The following is a 20,307-nucleotide window of genomic DNA, read 5'->3' as shown; positions in this document are numbered from 1 at the left end:
TAAGTAAAACCAGTATATATATATATATATATATATATATATATACACACACACACACACACACACATTTTTAATTTTAAACCTAGAAGTTTTATAATTTGTAATATTTTCAAAATAAATCAAATGACAAAGAAATGAAGGTTATGCGTTGTTTAGGTAAAATCAAGCAATCAATCAATCAATCAATCAAAATAAAGTACTTTAAAACAACCAAAGTGGACCAAAGTGCTGTACAGAAGAATAAATAAAACACGCATAAAATACATAACTCATACAAGGCATAAAATACAAAACAAATTAAGAGACATAAAACATACCACAGACACAATAAAATAAATAAACAAAATGTCAACATCAGGTGTCAAAGGCCAAGGAGAAAAGATGGGTTTTAAGCTGTTTTTATACAGTCTATGGTTTTAAGATGCGATTTAAATAAAGACAATGAAGAGACCTGTCTAATGGGCAGAGGAAGATCATTCCACAGTTTAGGAGCTGCCACAGCAAAGGCACGGTCCCCTCTAAGCTTACGCTTTGTTAAAAGCAAATTTGTGACATTATTTATGTGAAATGGAGCCAAACAAAATACTAAAACATTCTGAAGTTCATGTACATTTTTAATTACAGCTTTTCACTCAAAATTGTTATGCTGGTTACTGGTATAATTTAGAATGAACACGCTTATGTTAAATAATAACATAATGCAAAATGGATGAATTTTCACTAGCAATCCCAGACTTTTGAACCCAGTTAGTGTGTGAAAGCCATTTTCCCCCAGCTGGTGTGTCCGTTTTATATTTTTACCCTCCCAGCTGTCTCTTCCCCCCCCGAGTCATTATGGGATTTTACCAGAGAGAGGACCCATAAATTCCTTTGCTCTCCTCCAGACAGAGGAGCTTTTTGAGGCATAAGGCTGTCGCCGCCCCTCTCAGGTCAGGAGTGTGTGAGGGCCATCCTACTTTTCAGTGGTCATGACCTCTGACATCAACCAAAAAAGATTCCTCTTTAATGCGTTGGGGCCCAGATGGAAGAAATAGGGTGTCTGTGTTTGTGCGTCGTTCCTCGTGGATATCTTTTTTTTTTTGATGATTATTAAGGTGGTCCATGAAGATAAGTATTGAGTTATATGATGTTTAAAGCTTGTTTTATGAAATATTTTTGTTATTGTAGTTCATCCTCTAAGGATAAGACACAGATATAGAATTTGTGAGAAAGTGAAGACTCTGTGGTGATGCTGGTACGGATCCAAACCCCAGAGCTATGAACTCTGCAACCTTCAGCATCTGTTAAAATACTGCATCTGTTATGTCCCTTTATCTTATATCTCTTGTTCATTGTCTGTTATATATTCCCACTGTCTATTTCTGTATTTGTAGTCATTTTCTTTCTTGACCACAAATTTATGTCCATTTCTCACTCTATCTTTCTCTCTTGCCCTATAGGTGAATGTGTATGTTTTGGGAAAAACCTTCCTTGTTTTAGCCAGAGAGCTGTGTATCAGTGCGCCAGCGATTGGTAAGCATCACATGAGTGACATTGTAGTTTACCATGATGCTTTGCTGCTCATCTAAATTGTACTGGTACTGTGTATGAGTATGTGAGCTGGTCTGTGTAGTGCTACTGTTAAAGCCCAGAGGGTGCTGTGCAACTGTAAATGAAGCTGTGCTTGCAGTATAAATTTTAACCTGAACTGAACACTTTGATGGTTTTGGTCAGTTGCTTTGCTCAATCAACAATACAAAGCAAAATTCTGACATTGGTCATTCTGTATTTGCCTTCATGTAATTTCAAACTTGTATGACTTTCTTTTGCCTCTGGAACAAAAAAAAAAATTCTTGGTGTTTTAGGTTTTTTTTTTGTACATACAGTGAAAGTCAGTGGGTTCCAATGTTGTTTTGGACCCTTTGTTTTATTTTATTTTATTTTTTGGATCCTATATTATGGGCAAAAACAGCTGAAACATTCTTCAATATATTGTCTTTTGTGTTTTAAGAAATCAGTTAGTCACTGAAGTTCGGAACGACATAAGGATGAGTAAATGATGACAGACTTTTCATTTTTAAGGTTTTGAAAGGTCATATTTTACCTAGAGTGAAACAGAATAGGTCATATAACTGTGCATTAGACAAAAGAAAACAAAATACTGTTTGATGAATAGAAACAAATATTTTCTGATTTTGCAGGCTCTTGAAACCCTTTTTAGGTCACTCAGCATAAAGCTGTCAACAAATAAACATTAAATAACAAGACAGAGGAAAAGCTGCCTAGTTTCAAGTGCAAACTACCAATGTTTCACTGTACACAGGCAGATTATGAATAATTAGAAATCAAATGTGCTTAAATTAAAGTACGTGTTTTAAAACAATATGTTTAAAGAAATAAATAAGTTTGGGCAGCATTCTATTATATGTACAATGTAAAAAAATCTAATCAGAGGGGATAGTCTCATCTTCTAGTAGTGTCTTGCAGCTATATTGTGAGTAAAGGCATTTATTTGAGAGGAAAAATCCCCCTGCTGTCTCTTCATTAACAGATAATTCCGCGTAATCATGCATAAAATATCAGTTCCGGAATCTGTCCCCCCTGCACCCCTGTCCCGTTAGTACTGTCAGAGGAACACTGAAACTGAAAGGTGACTTTCCCACACTGGACTTCTGTCATTCCTTCCTGTCCAAAATAACTTAGCTCGCTCCCATCTAGAACGGCGCTAACCGTGTAGAACGCGTCCTGCTCCACTTGTACTGGGTGCTCAAACCACACGGGGAATGTTGAGCTTGAACCGTCTGACACAAATTTGGTCAAGTTTTGTGCCAGAAGCACTCCTTGTCTCTTTAGTTCAATTCTGACGCTATATTCCGCCTTCCCTCCACTGGAGCCATATAGACCAAGTCCGGCGATAAACACGCGCTTGTCCACAGCGAACTGGATGCTGTCGCAGCGTCCGCGGTAGCGCCACTGGTTGCTTCGGTATGCAGAGGATTGAAACCGATGACAGCGTTGCGGCGTCAGTCCCTTTCTGGGTTCAACCGGGAATCCCAGCACAGGTTTCGTAGCAGCCGTGTACCAGAGAAAGATGTTGTGCGTTTCCTCAAGGGTTAAAATGTTCGACTGCGCGGCTCCATCTGCAAATTCCTGCAGCGTCATGGAAGGCAGACGCACAAGGTGCAACGCCTTCCCCAGCACGGAGCGCTGGTTCTGTGACAAGGGGGTCATGCCTTGTCTCCGACACTCTGCATCGGCCCATCCTAGAATGGCCTGGAACACCACCGCCTCCTTTACATTCAGGGTTTCCCTCTGCAAGATGTGTTCCAGTGTGGGCAGGTCAATCTCAGTGAAACCTTCCGAGTGCAGCGCAAGCTCTGCCTGGGCATCGATCACTTCCCAACACCTCTGAGTGAGCTCCGGCTCCTCAAACAGCCGACTTTGAGATAGCAGCACACATGCATTTCGCGCCTCCAGGCTTGTCTCGAGAAAACTCACACATGCGCGAGCCAGAGCAGACACCAGATATTTCTTGGCAGCGTAAAGTGTAGCCAGTACTGTGTCAGCCGCCAGGTCTATCTCATCACTGTACATGTATCTGATAAAGAAGAGGGAAATAGAGAGGTTAGGGTAAATTTTAAGTGCCCCATAGGAAGAGAATAAAACAGCTATTTTATACTTCACAAAAGCTGATCTGTTTAACATGCCCTTTTTTTATTGCATCACTACTGCTTTAAACAGTGACTTCCAACTTTCCCAGGGAAAAAGTACATAATTCGCATTCACAATCCAATAAACAGTCTCTAATAGTTCTGAAATAAGAGGGTAACTCCTTCCATGCCAGGCATGAAAGCCGAGTCGCCCTGTTATTAATGCCCGTATGTGATTAGTGAGTGAGTCTTACTTGAGCAGGATGAGAAAAGCAGCGGGTTCCACATCTGGAATATGGATATCAGAGTCCCCTTCCGCGAGATCCCCATAAAACATGGCACAGAAAACAGAGCTCCCCACTGCCAGCACATACTGAGAGAAGCAGAAGAGACAATTCGTCAGTGTTTCATCTAGTTTCAAAGCATTTCCTGGAAAGTCTTCCTTTTCTGACACCGATTTCAGGTCCACTGATAAGCTGATGGTTTGAATCAGGTGTGTTCAGTTTGGAAGACAACCAAAATATGAGGTGTGTGGGCTCACCTTGTGTGCTGGGACCCTTTCTGATTCCCTGGGCGGACCAACAATGAAATGAACATCTGCCATATGTTCATTATTGAACATTAGTGCATTTCTGCATAAAGTAAAAATAAATACATATATTCAGTCTTGATATTAATATTAATAAATACATTTAAATATTAAATTTTAAAGAAAATATGTTATAAATGTTTAGATATTAGTATCCATTAATGTTCATTATGAATTGCCTTATTTATACTGTAGTGACTAAAATGCTGATCAAAATCATTCTAGATGCTGGCAGTGTGCAAACCTACATCTGTCTGCAGGATTTTTAAAATCAAATTTAAGACTTTTTAAGACCTGCAAAAATTTATTTAAAAATAAAAATGAATACCATATGAGCAGTGTAGTGCAATGTCTATGGTAACATTAAACCGTAAAACGACTGTAAAAACGTGATTTAATTACAGTTGAGATACAGGTTTTCACAAAAACAAAAAAAATATATCTAAAATGATAAACCTGACATTTCAGTCTTTAAACCATTTTTTAAGAAAAGAGACGGGTCAGAAGTATAAATTATATCAATTTAAAACTGATATGGATGGGGGAAACAGCAGAGAGGCTTATTGAAAATTCAAATTGATTCTCTGCCAGTAGGAGGCGCTTTTGGAACGTCAAACATATAACGGTTTCCCCAGAAACAGCTGTAAACAAAGCAGCTGCACTCATGAAGGCTATTTTATCAGATAAAGTTGAAATGCAATTGAAACTTTTCTGAAGACACTCGGTTGCTTTCAGCGATAGGCTACATATGCGTCGCATCATTGCTTGAATTAGTAAGAATGAGTAAAGTGTTTAAAACTATAACGAGGAAAGTCCTCTGGTGATCTGTGTGTCTCTCTCTCTCTCTCTCTCTCTCTCTCTCTCTCTCTCTCTCTCTCTCTCTCTCTCTCTCGTCTGACGTCAGGATTGGAGGGTTGGCTCTCCCAGAGCCCTCTATCCCTCCTGTAAATTCTGTGTTGCAATGTCTGGTATTTAAAAGCAACACTTGGATTGGATTTGCTTATTGTTATGTGGTGTTTTGGGGGATTATTCACAGTATGTATATTTGATTACATACATATACATACACAATATAAACTATTTTTTCTAGGATACATCTATCGAAAATATCCATTACCCCAAACCAGATCGCATGTTTTTCATGCGGGATCTGGCTACCCTGAAAAAATAGAACCTTTATGAATCAATCTGTGGACTATGCAGTGATGAAGATTTTAAATTTTTCATATATACACGTCCTGTCACGATCCGAATAAAAGCACTTTCTAGGATGAGTTTTGCACATCAAATACGAAGTTCCTCCGTACACGTCGTTTGTTTCGTTCCTCAATGTTTCTCCTTTACACTTAGTTCAAACACTATATGCATAACCATTATTTCTATGCTATATAAAGCAAAGGTTTTATTAAAAACTAGGATCTCTTTAAAGCAACGAGGGGAATTTTTTGCGTATACAGCCATCAGCATCGATACATTTCAACCCGCGCGCTGCAGATTGTTACAAACCAGCTTGCGTTCTGTAAATGTAACGTTTACGTCAGACTTTAACTGTTCTACTAGTGCAACCAATAAGAGAAAAGATCGTGCGTGTTCTTACCTTAAATTCTGTATTTTATGCGTTAGTTTGTTGCCATCACACAGCTGAAGCAGTGTGCTCGATTCAAAGCGATGTCAAAAGTTTTATTGATCCGGTTCACGTTCGGTCGTGATGGAGTCTGAAACCGGACGAGGGCTGGACTTGTGGAAATACTGTAGTGCGCACGACTGCTCTCCGTGATGCTTCTGTTTCTCTCCCCCGGTCTATTCTTTTTCCCACAGACAGCACAGACGGATCTAAGCGGCTTATAGTGAACATATGTAGTGGGGATTAGATCAGTGTTTCCCAATTTTTCTTGCTTTATGTACCCCCGCAGTCTCATCAGTAAAGCTCAAGCTCCCCTTCATCAACATTAAATACATTACAGTGTATTCATTATATTGTGCTGAATATACTGCATGCATATTTAACATTATTAAAATGGCCATTATTACAATTATTCACTTATCTGCTGTATTTTCTTTGCTTAGTTCATATTTTACTGTATGGAACACTTGTTTATTTTGTAACTCAGTTGCTTACATGGCGTTAAAAACTATACTACTTATACAATTATTCAGTGTCAAACTAAAACATTTGATGTTGCTGGGAAAAAAATATATCCGGACAGGTATACTCTTTAAAAAATTATTATTATTTATTGGCATGTATGGTTTAATAAGACCTTTTAACTTCCATGGAACATTTCCTTTGCACAAAAAGTGGAAAAAACGTTTCCTTAGATTATTTAAATGTTCTTCAAACTAAGGGGGGAAACTGGGTGGATCACTGAAAGGTTCTTTCGGGAATCCCAACATGGTTCTTCTGGTATCACTACGAAAAAACCCTTTTGAGATCTTTATTTTTCAAAAGTGTAGCGCCCCCTCAAACTGAAGCGGTTTATTGAATCTAGCTGTTGCATTGGTACAAAATATATATTTTTTTACTCATATCTGACACAAATCAGATATTGTTGCACATGTATAAACACAAAAAATGCGCATGAGATTCAGTTTTTTCACATTAGCTTTAAGCCACTTTAAATTAGATGCATAATCTGATATCTGGATATCTGACCTACATTTAAAAATGTATATCCGATTCCCATTGGCACAGGAGACACTTTTTCTAAAAAAAAAAAAAAAAAAAAAAAAAAAAAAAAAACAACGGCATTTAGATTGATATTGGTTTGATTGACTGACTGAGGAATTTGATGGAAACAGTCTTTAAAAAAAAAAGCTGTATTTTTATGGAGAAGAGAGAGTAAAGTCTCCCTCTCTCCAGAGTCTAATTACCATAAAAATCTAAGATTGTTTATTTATATATTTATTTAAAAATAACTTTACTGCCCTAATAATTTTGATGTCATCATTTCTGTTTTATCGTTTTTAACAACTCAGTATCACCCTCATGGAGCCTGATTAAGCACCCACTGGACTATACATATCCCTGATTGGGAATCATTGGATTAAATGGAAAATTTGCTGATGCTTTGTTGAGCAGAAAGACTTTTGAGTTTCTCACACAGTGCCATAATCTTTTGAAAATATTAGTGGAAAATTGTCAGAAAATTGAGGTCCCTCTATTGCCTGTAATGTTTCTTTTACTAAACAATTTTGATAGTGTGAGAGTCAAGCAGTTTGCTAAAGTTTAATAACGGAGGTTCTCCGTATGTAGTATTTAATGAGAATCGTGAGCATAAAGGTAATATTTGCTGCATTATCATAACTAATTACATTTTTAACTGAAAAGTCATCAGTGGTCATGAGCCAAAGTATTAGCTCTTTAAACTTGTAAAGCATATCTTCCACAAACAACATACAGAACTACCACATTTTGCTATAAGTTTGATTGCATCATATAATAATTGCTGTTAATAGTGTTCATCGTCTGTTTTATTACGTCTTAAATTGATTTTTCCGTACTGCTGGTTCGTCTGGTCAGAGGAGAACTGGCCCCCCGACTGAGCCTGGTTTCTCCCAAGGTTTTTTCTCCATTCTGTCACCGATGGAGTTTTGGTTCCTTGCCGCTGTCGCCTCTGGCTTGCTTAGTTGGGGACACTTCATTTCCAGCGATACCGTTGACTTGATTGCAAAGATACTATTTAAACTGAGCTGGATGTTGACATCACTGAATTCAATGATGAACTGTCTTTAACTGAAAAATTAGTGTTTACTATTGTCATTTTGCATTATTGACACACTATTTTCCTAATTAATGCTGTTCAGTTGCTTTGACACAATCTGTATTGTTAAAAGCGCTATATAAATAAAGGTGACTTGACTTGACAAACCCTCGCATAGACTCATTAGCAGCTTTAAGCTTTAGATTTGACACTAATTGGCTGAACGTTATTGAAATGAAAATGCAACTGTGTTTGAGAAGGTCTAAATATTCTCTGTGTAGCTTTGTAATTGTAAGAGATTTGTTTCTTTCAGATCCGTGTCTTTATATCCCGCGCTTTGCGCAAATGCTGGAATTTGGAGAGAAGAGCCATGAGGTTTCGATGACGGCACTGCGTCTCCTGCAGAGGATGAAGAGAGACTGGATGCACACGGGACGAAGACCTTCAGGCCTCTGCGGAGCAGGTAACCATGGCAACCCTCCCCTAACAGTGCGATCTCTTTAATGATGTGAGCTAGTGAAGGGTTGCTTTGTATGCACAAAACCACATACACCATCGCTGAAACATCCAGTTGGAATGTACGCTCCCGAAACCCTTTCCAGAATTGAAAGTTTTGTGTCAGGAAACTTTTTAAGATACAGTTTGTCATAATGTGTAATTAGATCAGCTCATGCATTTGAAGCGGTTCCCAAATCACCAATCAGTCTTAATGAAAGAGAATGATTCCTGAAAGTGTTAGTTTTCTCACACTCACTGAGGCCTTTCTTGGCACTGTGAATTGCCTCAGAGATCCAGTGCAGCTAATTTCTATTGCATTTTTATGAATATCGGTTTTACTTTCTCACACTTTCAGTCTTGTGTAAACTTGACACAGTCTAATAATACTGAGTTCCAGTAATTAAGTTTTTAAAATAACTGACTCCTCCTGACTCTCAGCTTGAGTTTCTCTGCCCCCCCTCCACTGCATAACCTGAATAATTAATCTCCCATTAATCTTTTAGAAGCAGTGCTGAGAAAAGAGGAAGCATGAGCCTAAAAGAGTTTGTTTTGCAGCGAGAGATCAGAGACTTGAGAAAGAAAGGCAGGCCAACAGAGAGAATGAAAGAATGTGAGAAAGGCCCAGAAAGAAGACAAACTGTGAGGCAGGGACAGCAGCTGAGTGTGATGAAGGCCTCAAGCTTGTTGAATAGTCCTCATGTAGTAGCTGGAACACAGATTGGTTTGATATCCTGCAGGGTTAACAGCAGAGGAGGAAACGGCTATTTTTTTATTACACCACATGAACTTGAGCACAGGATAGCACTCGGTTAGATGTAGCTGACACCCCTGGACATGTAGGGGAGAGTGGGGTAAAATGTGTCACCCCTTTAATCTGTCACATGATTATGCATTTAGAGTATTTCGTGTATATACGTGTTTTTATTTAGGATCATGTAAGGGCCCTCATATACTGCTGTCTGTGATTGCGAGATGCATATGAGAAAAGTAATAAGCATTTTTAAACTTTTTTTTTTTTTTTTTTGAAAGAAGTCTTTACCAAAGCTGCATTTATTTGATCCAAAATACAGTTAAAAGAGTGATATCCTGAAATATTATTATAATTTCAAATAACTGTTGTCCGTTTTAATATATTGTTAGTAATTTTTACTAAATGTAATTTATTCCTGTGATGGAAAAGCTGAATTTTCAGCAAGCCATTACTTCACTCTTCAGTATCACGTGATCCTTGAGTTTATGAATTAGAAAATTATTTTTTCTCGTTTCTGTCCATTTTTGTGTTTGAAATGGTGTTTCCCTTTACCACTTTTTGGAGAGGTTAACCTTGCATTATTGTTTTTAATCTCATTTCTACTTTCTTACAGGACAACCTAAATCAGAAGTGGTACACCATACCCTTTTATCTATTAAAATTATGTCAGATTAAGCTGTTGTGGGCAGGCAAATTCAGTAAAAAGTCAGTAAAATAGTTTTGGAGAATGACAATGAACCACAATGTCATATTTCTAATTAGTTCTTCTTTGAGGAATCATTAAGCTCTAAAACTATTCAGTATCTTTTACATGCTTGCATGCTTTGTGGTGTTGGACATTCTTCAGTTTGTCAGGTAGTTCAGAAGTGCATCTGGCTCTTCATGTTTCTTTAATGAATCAGAGTGAAACAGGCATCAGTGGTTCTGCAATATTGCAGGTGCATTTAATGTCTGTTTGTTCTGCCTGAGATGAGTCAGTAGGGGGGCAGGTACAGTGAACGCACTTTTCTGAAGCCCTATTAAAGTTTCATATTTGACTGTGTCCTCTTTCCTTTCTTTCTCTCTCTCTCTTTTTCTCTTGCCATTGGCGGAATGTGTATATATTGTGCCTACAGTTGTGTATTTGTGTTCCCTGTAGCGCTCTTGGTTGCTGCCCGGATGCACGAGTTCCGTCGCACAATTAAGGAAGTGATCAGTGTGGTGAAAGTCTGTGAAGCCACACTGAGAAAAAGGTGTGTTTTGTTTTAAAATAATAATCACAGTATGGCCAGTATTATAATCTGTAGCAATATAATTAATATTATATAATTGGTGCCATTTCTGTATTTTGGTGTTGCATATTTGGTGTTTCTGTTTATTGTGTTTCTGAGGCTTTGAATTTAGGGCCCATTTTGCTGTTCAGTTGACTGTCTTGACCCCCGGTGTGTTTGATTGACAGGCTGAATGAATTTGAGGACACGCCCACCAGTGAGCTGACTATTGAAGAGTTCCTGAGGGTGGATCTGGAGCAGGAGTGTGACCCGCCCTCTTACACGGCTGGACTCAAGAAGCAAAAGCTAAAACAGGTAACGCATCACATGGCACTTTAATTTAGAAATTTTAACATTTAAATCGACCAGTTTTGCAATATGTGCGATGCTGTATGCGCAATATGTATCCATCCTTTTTTTTCTTTATGAATCCTTCCACAGATTGAGCAAGAGCTCGCAAAGAAAGTTGATGATATTGAAGGTACCTAGAAACATTTCGACAGGATTTTATGCTTTAATTTACATCAAGGATGTTTGAACAAACCTAATACGTTGTGTTGTTGACGTGTTGCTTTGTGTGCATACACCTGTATGTGCTCTGCAGGTGAAATCTGTGGATATCAGGATGAGATTGAAGTCGAGCTGGAGAGCTGTAGGCCCAAAGCCAGGGGGATTTATGCATCCTATTCCAAAGATGGTACAGTGTTCACACACAATCCCGCAGAAAAGTACACTACCGTTCCAAAGTTTGTGCTTAATTAGAAAAAAGTCTCTTTTACTCACCAAAGCTTCATTTATGTGATAACAGATAACAACAGTAATATTGCTAAATGTTTTTACAATTTAAAATAAAGCTAGAGAAAAAAATAATAAAACTGAATTTTCAGCAGCCATTACTCCAGTTTCACAGGATTCTTCAGAAATCGTTCTAATATGCTGATTTGGTGATTAAATTTTTTTTATTTTCTTCACAGTTGAAAATTGTTGTGCTGCTTAATATTTTTGTGGAAACTGTGATACATTTTTTCAGGAATATTTGATAAATTGAATGTTCAAAAGAACAGTATTTATTTGAAATAGAAGTCTTTTATATAACATTGTCTTTACTGTCACTTTTGATTGAATTAATGCTTCCTTGTTGAATAAAAGAATGAATTTCTTTGAAAAAAAAAATCTTAATGTCCCTACATGCTTTAATTTATATTTAAATAACATTTTTATAAATATACATTTTTAATATCTATTTTTTTTAATTATTAATATTAAGTAACCAGTGTGACAAAAATGATATAATATAGAAATATAGCTCATTCTTGGGTAGACTTGGAAGTGCAGTTCAGGCCAGTTAATTCTACTAATTCTGGTTTTGAGAATGACACACTTGGCTGTACTTGAACATTTACACTTCTGTTTAAGCTAAAGAAATACAGATCATGAAATGAAGATTGTGCAGTGCATGTTCTCAGATGGGAGGGCATATTTAGAAAAATGAAAAGTGAAAGAATTCATTTGCAAAGAGTGTTGAATGGCTGTTGAGTTGAAAACCCCTATATGAAGATTGTTTGCGATGTATTTAGCCAATTACTAAATGCAGGCACACAGTCCGATATTACAGATTTATCAATATTAGAATATGGGGAAGAACAAGTACGTGTGTATGAATTCTGGCAGAAGTGCTCCATAAGGACCAAAATTAAAATATTTGTGCTTAAAACAAATGATTTTCTTGTTGTTAGAATTGCTCTTTGCTTGGTGAGAATGCTGCTCTCACAAGTTTTCTTCAGGAAATGGAGTGTTGCAGAAATTCTGTTTGTGTTGCTGTCCAATTAGCTCCTTGTTCAGCAACAGCCACAATCAGAGATCCAGTGCTTCCCCATGCGTGTTATCTCTCTCTCTCTAATGCAGTGATTACAGGAGGGAGCTAATTAAGACCGCGAGCATGGGAGTGTTTGTGTGTGTGTCTGAGTGTCTCTTTTCATGCATGTGTGTTCACTTTACGGTAGTGTGTGTGCATGCATGTGTGTTACTGAGGTCAACTGTGTGTTTGTATAATTACTTTCTCCCCATGTCAGCTGGATTATAGCGAAGTTCAAAATCAAAGGGCGAATGCATCTAGCTTCATGTTTTAATTAGCAAAATAATTTAATTACAAAAATAAATGCACTTTAGTTGCATTCATGCAGCAATTTCTTTCTTTCATTATACTCTTTTATTTGATGCTCCTGCAATGATTAATTTGTGATGTGTGCATATTTCCTTGCTTGCTTTTTCCAGATGATGTGATTTCCTTGGCGTCATCCAGCATCCTTGCTGGTAATGAGGAAGGAGAGGACGACGAGCTGAGGGCAGCAGCATCTCACCTGTACAGTACTATATGTGGAGATGTTGGAGGGGACAATGAGCAGGAGCGAGATGGAGAGAAAGTCTTTCCAACCAAACGGCCCTCGTTAGCATTATTACTTGGAGCGCTGCCCACTGCGGCCAGTTTGGGCCTGCCCAAGTCCATCACCAAAATGGGAGAGGAAAAGGAAAATGGTAGGAGCATGATTTTTATTTCATGCATAAATGCTTAATGCACTTTAATTCCACAGTCACTTTTTATTATCATTTTTTTTGCTGTCAAAACATTGACAAGGTACAAGCAGAGGATAAGTAGTGGCACTGGAATGACACCTTTGTTAAACATAAACATTAATCATCTTTCATTTAATCCACTTTCTTTCCATCTATTTTCATTCCACATTTGCTGTTTAAGAAGAGGAGTGGAACTGGAGTGACTCCTTTTCTAAACACTCACATGAATCCACTTTCATTTCATATTCATTGTTCAGCCACACATTTGTGCTATTACAACATGAGTAGAGGAAGAATGGCACTATAGTGACTCCTTTTGTAATCACTTACATGAATCCACTTTCATTCCACATTCATTGTATGCATTCACACGTATGCTGTTCTGTGTCAGCTGCGTCGCGCCGGATCTGTTTCCTACATTGTTGTGATTTGATCTGAACGAAAACAGTGTATCCGTTTGAGGCAGCTGACACAGAACAGCATATGCTGTTTACGTCCAGCGGATACTCTCCAAAATGGCGCTACAGGGTGATGCGGAGGGGACGAATTGTTGAATAAAGTCTTTTTTTTTTTTTCTTTTGTGCACAAAAAGTATTCTCGTAGCTTTGTAAAATTACGGTTGAACCCCTGATGTCACATGGATTATTTTACCGATCTCCTTGCTACGTTTCTGGACTTGGGAACATTTCAGTTGTATTGCTGTCTATGGGAGGGTCAGACAGCTCTCAGATTCCATCAAAAATATCTTAATTTGTGTTCTGAAGATGAATGAAGGTCTTACGGGTTTGAAACGACATGAGGGTGAGTAATTAATGACAGAATTTTCATTTTTGGGTGAACTAACCCTTTAAGTCACACATCTGAGCTATTATGACATGTAGAAGAAGAAGTGTGTATCTGGACTCCTATTCTAAACTCATATTACTTAAATTCCAAATTCAGCTTTCATTCCCACATTTGTGCTGTTATACCATAAATAGATGATGTGGAATGTAACTGGAGTGACTTCTCTTCTAAACATTCACATTAATCCATTTTCGTTCTAGATTCACCCCTCCTTCACACAATTGTACTGTTATGACATAAATAGAGGAAGAGGAGTGAAACTGGAGTGACTTCTTTTCTAAAAATTCAATCTATACCACATCTACACTATAGCGAGAGTTACCCAGCCTCTGGATAACAGAACTCAAGAATTACTTATTTATCTGAAATTATTGCATTATCTTTTGTGGTTGTTACGTTTACACTATGTGAGAGCATTTGAGCGAGAGAATAAGACTTTGTTGATCACAGGCTGAAGAGCTGCAGCTGGTAAACTCCTGGGGATAGAGTGCTGGCAGGTTGTCAGATTGTGTGATGGGCTGTGCGAGCAGGTTGTCATGTTTTCGATTGGTTGTGGTGATTGTGGATGATTTGTATGGGGCGGAGGAAGAGGAAGCCCCCTTCCACTCTTTGAAGCACTAATTAAACACAGCACCTTGCCATTAGTGCACTGTCTTTCATCCACCCACTACGGGTGTCTGTGTGCGAGTTGATTGCCCGCGAGACCCGCTTGAACACTGTGTGGTGTGTGTATATTTGGGTTTGGTTTTTGAGTGGGGTTCAAGAAAAATTATGACTCAGAGAGGGGGTATTTTTAGTGTTTTTGTTTTGACCAGTGTCTATGTAAACTCAACTGAATGCCTCGTAGATCTGCAGCAATATGTCATTTATTTCCCTCAATTTTCTCATTTCATCTCAGTGATTTTATATGGGCACTGACAATATATGGCTCTGTGTGTGTGCACTTCTGTCTTGGTTCTGTCTGCTTCAGCTTTTTCTGTCTGTCTATTTTCTTTGTTTATTTTGTAGGTAGGCTCATTGTTCCATTCCAGACAATAAGATGCTTGTTAGAGTGTTCTAGTTCTTCTGTGTGAGAATGAGAGGAAGCTGGATGTTCTTACTTAAAAATGCAAAAATGTTTGTGTAATGTGAGAGTCAAGGGTGTGAAGTAACGTATTACAAATACTCACGTTACAGTAATTAAGTAGTTTTTATCAGTAATTGTACTTTTTGAGTAGTTTAAAAATTGTGTACTTTTACTTTTACTTTAGTACATTTTAAGTGATGTATCGGTACTTTTACTCCGCTATTTTCCTCCGTTTGTGGTCGTTACATGCTTATTTTAATTTTATTTTTATCCATCAACGTGATTGGATAGATAGTAATAGGTCTCGTGACTTTCGTCAAATCAAATTGTGCATAGAAAACTTTAACCGCCAACTGTTTATCATGGCTGCTGGAAGTGCATTATTCAAGCATCAATTCAGTGGCATCTTCATCTAACTTAATATGTTAAGATGAATGAATATGCCTGTTTTATTTCTGGCAAAACGAGCAGAAATTCAGAAATGGCCTACTCCCTCCAGTTCTTTATGAAGAACAGAAAGTCCATGCTTTTCTCTGCTTTTCAGCCATTCTCGTTGCCATGTCCTTTGTCTTCGTTTTTTTTGTACATCACAAGCCGCCTGCCACAAAGAAAACTATTTCGTCCTCAGAATCCATATTTTTATTAATGGCGCGAAACGTAATGCTTACGTCAGAGTTTGTAAAATCGTAGTAAATATATCACATACGTGTCGTGTGTGACTGCCTCCGTACGATTTTCGGATAAACTCAATCGTGACATGTGCCAGAGCTCACGATGTTCCGACCTTCAGAATCGCACCGTGTACGCCCGCCTTTATGAGACTCGCGATCTGCGCTGCCTCGTCTCTCTCTCGCGTGCGTTCTGCAGCAGTCACTTGGATAAGTCGTTGTTGCTTGTGGAACTTGTTGACTTGTTGACTTTTGACACTATTAACCTGATTTGATTGTGTTCCATATGATATATGAACATTCAACTTTACAAAGAAAGATATTACAATAAAATACAGCAGTTGCATTATCTATAAAGAATTTGGTTTACTGTGTGGTTTACTGCTGAACACACAGTAAATTCATAAAGTAACTAAGCTCTGTTAGGCCTAACTTTTTATTTGTTTTGTGTACAGTATTTGCACTAAAGACTTGAAAATCACATACCATTCAGAACAACTGATATAATTAATCATATAAATATGATTATATAATTATACAATAAGTAATTAATTGTACCATTTATTTTTCAAAAAGAAGCATAGAATTCACTTTACCTGCTTGATGAGAGTATCGCGCTGACCTCTGAGGGGAAAAAAAACAAGCTTGAGGTAAAATCTGAAGACTTAACAAAAAAAATAACAAATCAATTACGTAATAGTTAATACAGCCGAGGTAGTTTAACAGTGTATGTTGTTTAAACAAAACAATTTTGTGAGGAAATCTCCGATCGTAAAACGCGTATCCTCTCCTTCACAGCGACTGATTGACAGATGACTATCCGCTGTTTGAATACCCCGCCACGGAAAAGGCGAAACAGCGCCATGAAATCTACGCGTGGCCAAAAATACATCGCATCCGTAGTGTTAAGCACTACCATAGAGAATGAATGGGAAAAGTTAAGGGAAGTTAAGCTCAACAACGCAGAGACCCTTTTGCATTATCTTAGCTGTGATAATGTATGTATTATACTTTTATGAGTGATGTAAATGTCCCACAGAACCACCAAACCTTCAAGATCTGCTATACATATACTGTAAAATGATGATGATGATGATGATGATGATAATAATAATAATAATAATAATAATAATAATAAATATTTTATTTTAACCTAATTAACCCAAAAGGTGCAGTATGTAGGGATGTAACAATGTGTTTTTTGAACATTAAAGCATGTCAACATATTCTGTTACACCAAATACACAAAAGAATGTTCTTAAAAATAGCATCATATGACCCCTTTAATATTTTATACATTTTTTGGAAGGTAATGGTACTTTTACTTGAGTATATTTTTTCAGTACTCTTTCCACCACTGGTGAGAGTGTATGTTGCATCAGAGAGAGAGAGAGAACTTCATTATCACAGTTATTGGCACCATTGGTCTTGTTCTTCATAATGTACCTTAAAGGGATAGTTCACTCAAAAATGAAAATTGTCATCATTTACTAACTAATGTCATTCCAAACCTGTTTGATTTTCTTTCTTCTCCACCACACAAAATAAGGTATTTTTTGTGTTGATAACCAAATACTTTTGGTGACCATTGATTTCCATTGTGTGGATGAAAAACACTGAGACATTTCTACACAAGAAAGTCAGTCATACAGGTTTGTACCGACATGAGGTGAATAAATTATCACAGAATTGTAATTTTTGGGTGAACTATTACAGTAACTTGTTTAATTAAAGTGGCCCTATTATGTCATTTTTAAGGTTCCTAATATTGCTTTGGGAGTCTCCTACAATACTGTAGGTTTACATGCATTCAAGGTCAAAAAATGCTTTAGTTTTCTCAAAATATGCATTTAGTTATCAACTCATTTTCCCAACGATTCTCAAACAATTCATTCAAAGCAGTTCTAAGATTCACTTTCCGTGAGCCTACTCTGCTCTGATTGGTCAGATGGCCCAGTCTGTTGTGATTGGTCTACCACGTACAGCACGTGTCGGAAACAATACGCCCGTTGCCAGTTCCGTATTTTGAACGCTAAATAAAAAATATAAACATCTGTTGTTTATCATACTTACAGGTTGTGATTCAGTGGAGCGAGCTGGTCCAAATAAATTGGGTACTAAGCCGTCTTTCAAGAGCGAGTGTTTTGTGAATCCCGCGTTGAATTCCCTGAGATTAGAGAAGCAGTCTTCAGTAAAATGACAGGAACATAAAAAAAGATTGGGGTTGTACTGCTATGGTACAGTGGAAAAAATAAATTTTAACCACTGATACTTTGCAGCCTAATCTTTCGGAAGTGAAAATAAAACAAATTTGCTTTCACAGTGAAGGTGAATTTGTTTTATTTTCACTTCCGAAAGATTAGGCTGCAAAGTATCAGTGGTTAAAATTTATTTTTTACACTGTACCATAGCAGTTTCACAGCGTAGGACACAGCGTCTTCTCAACATGAGCATGCTACAAGTTTCTCGCGGCCGGCCAGCATAGAACAAAGGCAGACATTATGCAAATGTGTTAGCCCTTGACGTATAGCCATCACGGAAGTGGGATTCGAATTACTGATGACTCATTTAGGCTGTTCAGAGTCGATTTTTTCTTTTGGGAGACAATAACTTTATTTATCGTGCACTGTCAGCTTTACAACTTTGCAGATTTTTTACATTCACATACAGCTACATTACACAATGCATGAAAGGCAATATTCGAAATGGCATATCTGGGGCACTTTAATTAATATTACATATTTAGATTATTCCATTTTATTTTAATTCATCAATTCCTACTGTCTACGTTACTCAACACTGTTAATTTATTTCCTCAGAAGCTGTGTTTTAAATGATTTACTGTACTTCCCTTTACACTGCATATCAATGTGTTTCTCATTTGGTGGTGCTGCTAGCTTTGGCATGTTTTTACATATACTAATTATGTTGAATACTTAGTTTACTTTGTTTACTTTCTCACAATTTCGTTATGCTTGAAATATGTTGGCAATATAAACGTACAGTTTTTGCCATGCTAATAAAGGATACTGAAATTGTGTGAGAGAGAGAGCAAGTTGTATACTGGTGTTTGAAGGTCTCAATCCTCTCCTCATCCTGCCTTTCTTTTTTGTACCTTTTCTTTTTTCTTTTTTTCAGTTTTTCTAAGGTCAATTCTCTTCTGTGAGGATGTCAGAAGGGTTTCCCTTTTGTGTGTGTGTGTGTGTGTGTGTGTGTGTGTGTGTGTAGAGAGAGAGAAATCCGGTGCTGCTGTGTAAGCAGTGTAATTCTCTGAGGGGGTGGAGGACCTGCGATCTTAACAATGCCGCAGTGAGTGTCAGTCTCCAGATGGTCACTCACTGTCCTCCCTGGTCCCCTTGCTGACCACACAGTAGGAGATGCCAGAATCCCTAGTTTTAATGTGCTTCTATGTTTGTTTTTTCTTTTCTTTTTTATTGATCAGTCAGTCTATTAAATTTATTTCTGTCTAATTTCTATTCCCTTTGCATAATTTTACTGTTCACTGTTTGCCTGTAACATAAAAAAGTGGGTGGATCGTGCCCTTCTCTTCTCATCTGTCAGAATCTCTTTGGATCTTCAGAGCAGGAGGAGAGAAAAGACTTGTTCATTTACACTAGGAAAGAGGAGGGGAGGGGAGGGAGAGGTGCTTTTCAAAGGAGAATGAAAGACAGACTAAGTGTGTGAGTGACATTTATTCTTCTTGTTTGCTTTGAACACATCCTATGGACAGCTGTTGGGGGTTTGTAAAGGACAGATGGGCCAAAAGTGATGGTAATTTACATTCATAAGGCCTTTATAATGCACACAGATGTGCCTTTGTTAGTCTTTATAACTATGTTCATAAACACAGTGTTTAGAATAATGTCACAGATCACATGGTTTTGAGGTGCTGTGTCCATTTGTAGGTCTTTGCGTTAATACTAGGTCTGGGTGATATAGCTAAATCTCTTTTTCTCCCTTTTGATGATATCGATATTTATGTTAACATGTACTAAGGTGTGTGTGTGTGTGTGTATCTATATCTATCTATCTATCTATCTACATATATACATATGTATGTATATATATATATATATATATATATATATATATATATACATACATATGTATATATGTAGATAGATAGATAGATAGATATAGATACACACACACACACACACCTTAGTACATGTATATATATAATTTCTTTTTTTATACTTTTATTCAGCAAGGACATTTTTGATCAAAAATGTCAGAAATTTCTATTAAATTCTATTTTAAAGTTCCTATTCATCAAAGATTCCTAAGAAAAATGTATTTTGCATTATGTAAATGGTTTCCACAAAAATGTTAAGCAGGACAACTGTTGAACATTGATAATAATAAGAAATTTTTTGTGAGTGGTACTGTACATATAATTCTCTCATAAAAAGCACATTCAAATCTGTGCAATATTCACAGTGTAACTTCATTTGACTTCAACATCAAAATCTACATGAATCTCCAGCAATATGTACATGAATGTATAATATTAAATATATCACCAAACCATAGTTTTGACTTTAAACTAGTTTAATTAAAAAAAAACTATTTTTTAAAGCTGTGAAACTGTTGTCATAGCAACATTGTGCTAGTTTTAGTGAAGTTTTCAACATGACACATTTAAGATTAATGTTTACATTTATGTTTATAATGTTTCCTTATTTTTCCTGCTGTATGATTTATTCTCTTTATCATTTTAATCCTTGTCACTCAT

At 37.1% G+C, this 20,307-nt stretch overlaps 2 protein-coding genes across 2 annotated transcripts in view; one reads left to right on the top strand and one right to left on the bottom strand.

Annotated features, from left to right (window-relative positions):
- Positions 1-20,307, top strand: part of LOC107675573 (transcription factor IIIB 90 kDa subunit-like) — a 47,288-nt gene that overhangs the window by 13,012 nt on the left and 13,969 nt on the right. The window contains exons 5-11 of the mRNA XM_016469982.1: positions 1,440-1,512; positions 8,233-8,382; positions 10,307-10,400; positions 10,607-10,733; positions 10,860-10,899; positions 11,023-11,115; positions 12,693-12,953. Of these exons, the coding sequence (XP_016325468.1) occupies positions 1,440-1,512; positions 8,233-8,382; positions 10,307-10,400; positions 10,607-10,733; positions 10,860-10,899; positions 11,023-11,115; positions 12,693-12,953 (838 nt within the window). The remainder of the gene's footprint in view (positions 1-1,439; positions 1,513-8,232; positions 8,383-10,306; positions 10,401-10,606; positions 10,734-10,859; positions 10,900-11,022; positions 11,116-12,692; positions 12,954-20,307) is intronic.
- Positions 2,118-4,266, bottom strand: LOC107675572 (BTB/POZ domain-containing protein 6-A-like). Its single transcript, XM_016469980.1, has 3 exons — positions 4,171-4,266; positions 3,884-4,002; positions 2,118-3,577 (listed from the first exon to the last, which is right to left on the bottom strand). Exons 1-3 carry the CDS (start codon positions 4,249-4,251, stop codon positions 2,545-2,547), a joined length of 1,233 nt encoding a protein of 410 aa, XP_016325466.1. The 5' UTR covers positions 4,252-4,266; the 3' UTR covers positions 2,118-2,544.

The sequence above is a fragment of the Sinocyclocheilus anshuiensis genome, unplaced genomic scaffold (assembly GCF_001515605.1).
Source record: "Sinocyclocheilus anshuiensis isolate Anshui unplaced genomic scaffold, SAMN03320099.WGS_v1.1 scaffold1097, whole genome shotgun sequence".
Classification (NCBI taxonomy): Eukaryota; Metazoa; Chordata; class Actinopteri; order Cypriniformes; family Cyprinidae; genus Sinocyclocheilus; species Sinocyclocheilus anshuiensis.
The sequence above is the reverse complement of the archived record's forward strand: the minus strand, read 5'-3'. Positions and strand labels throughout refer to the sequence as shown.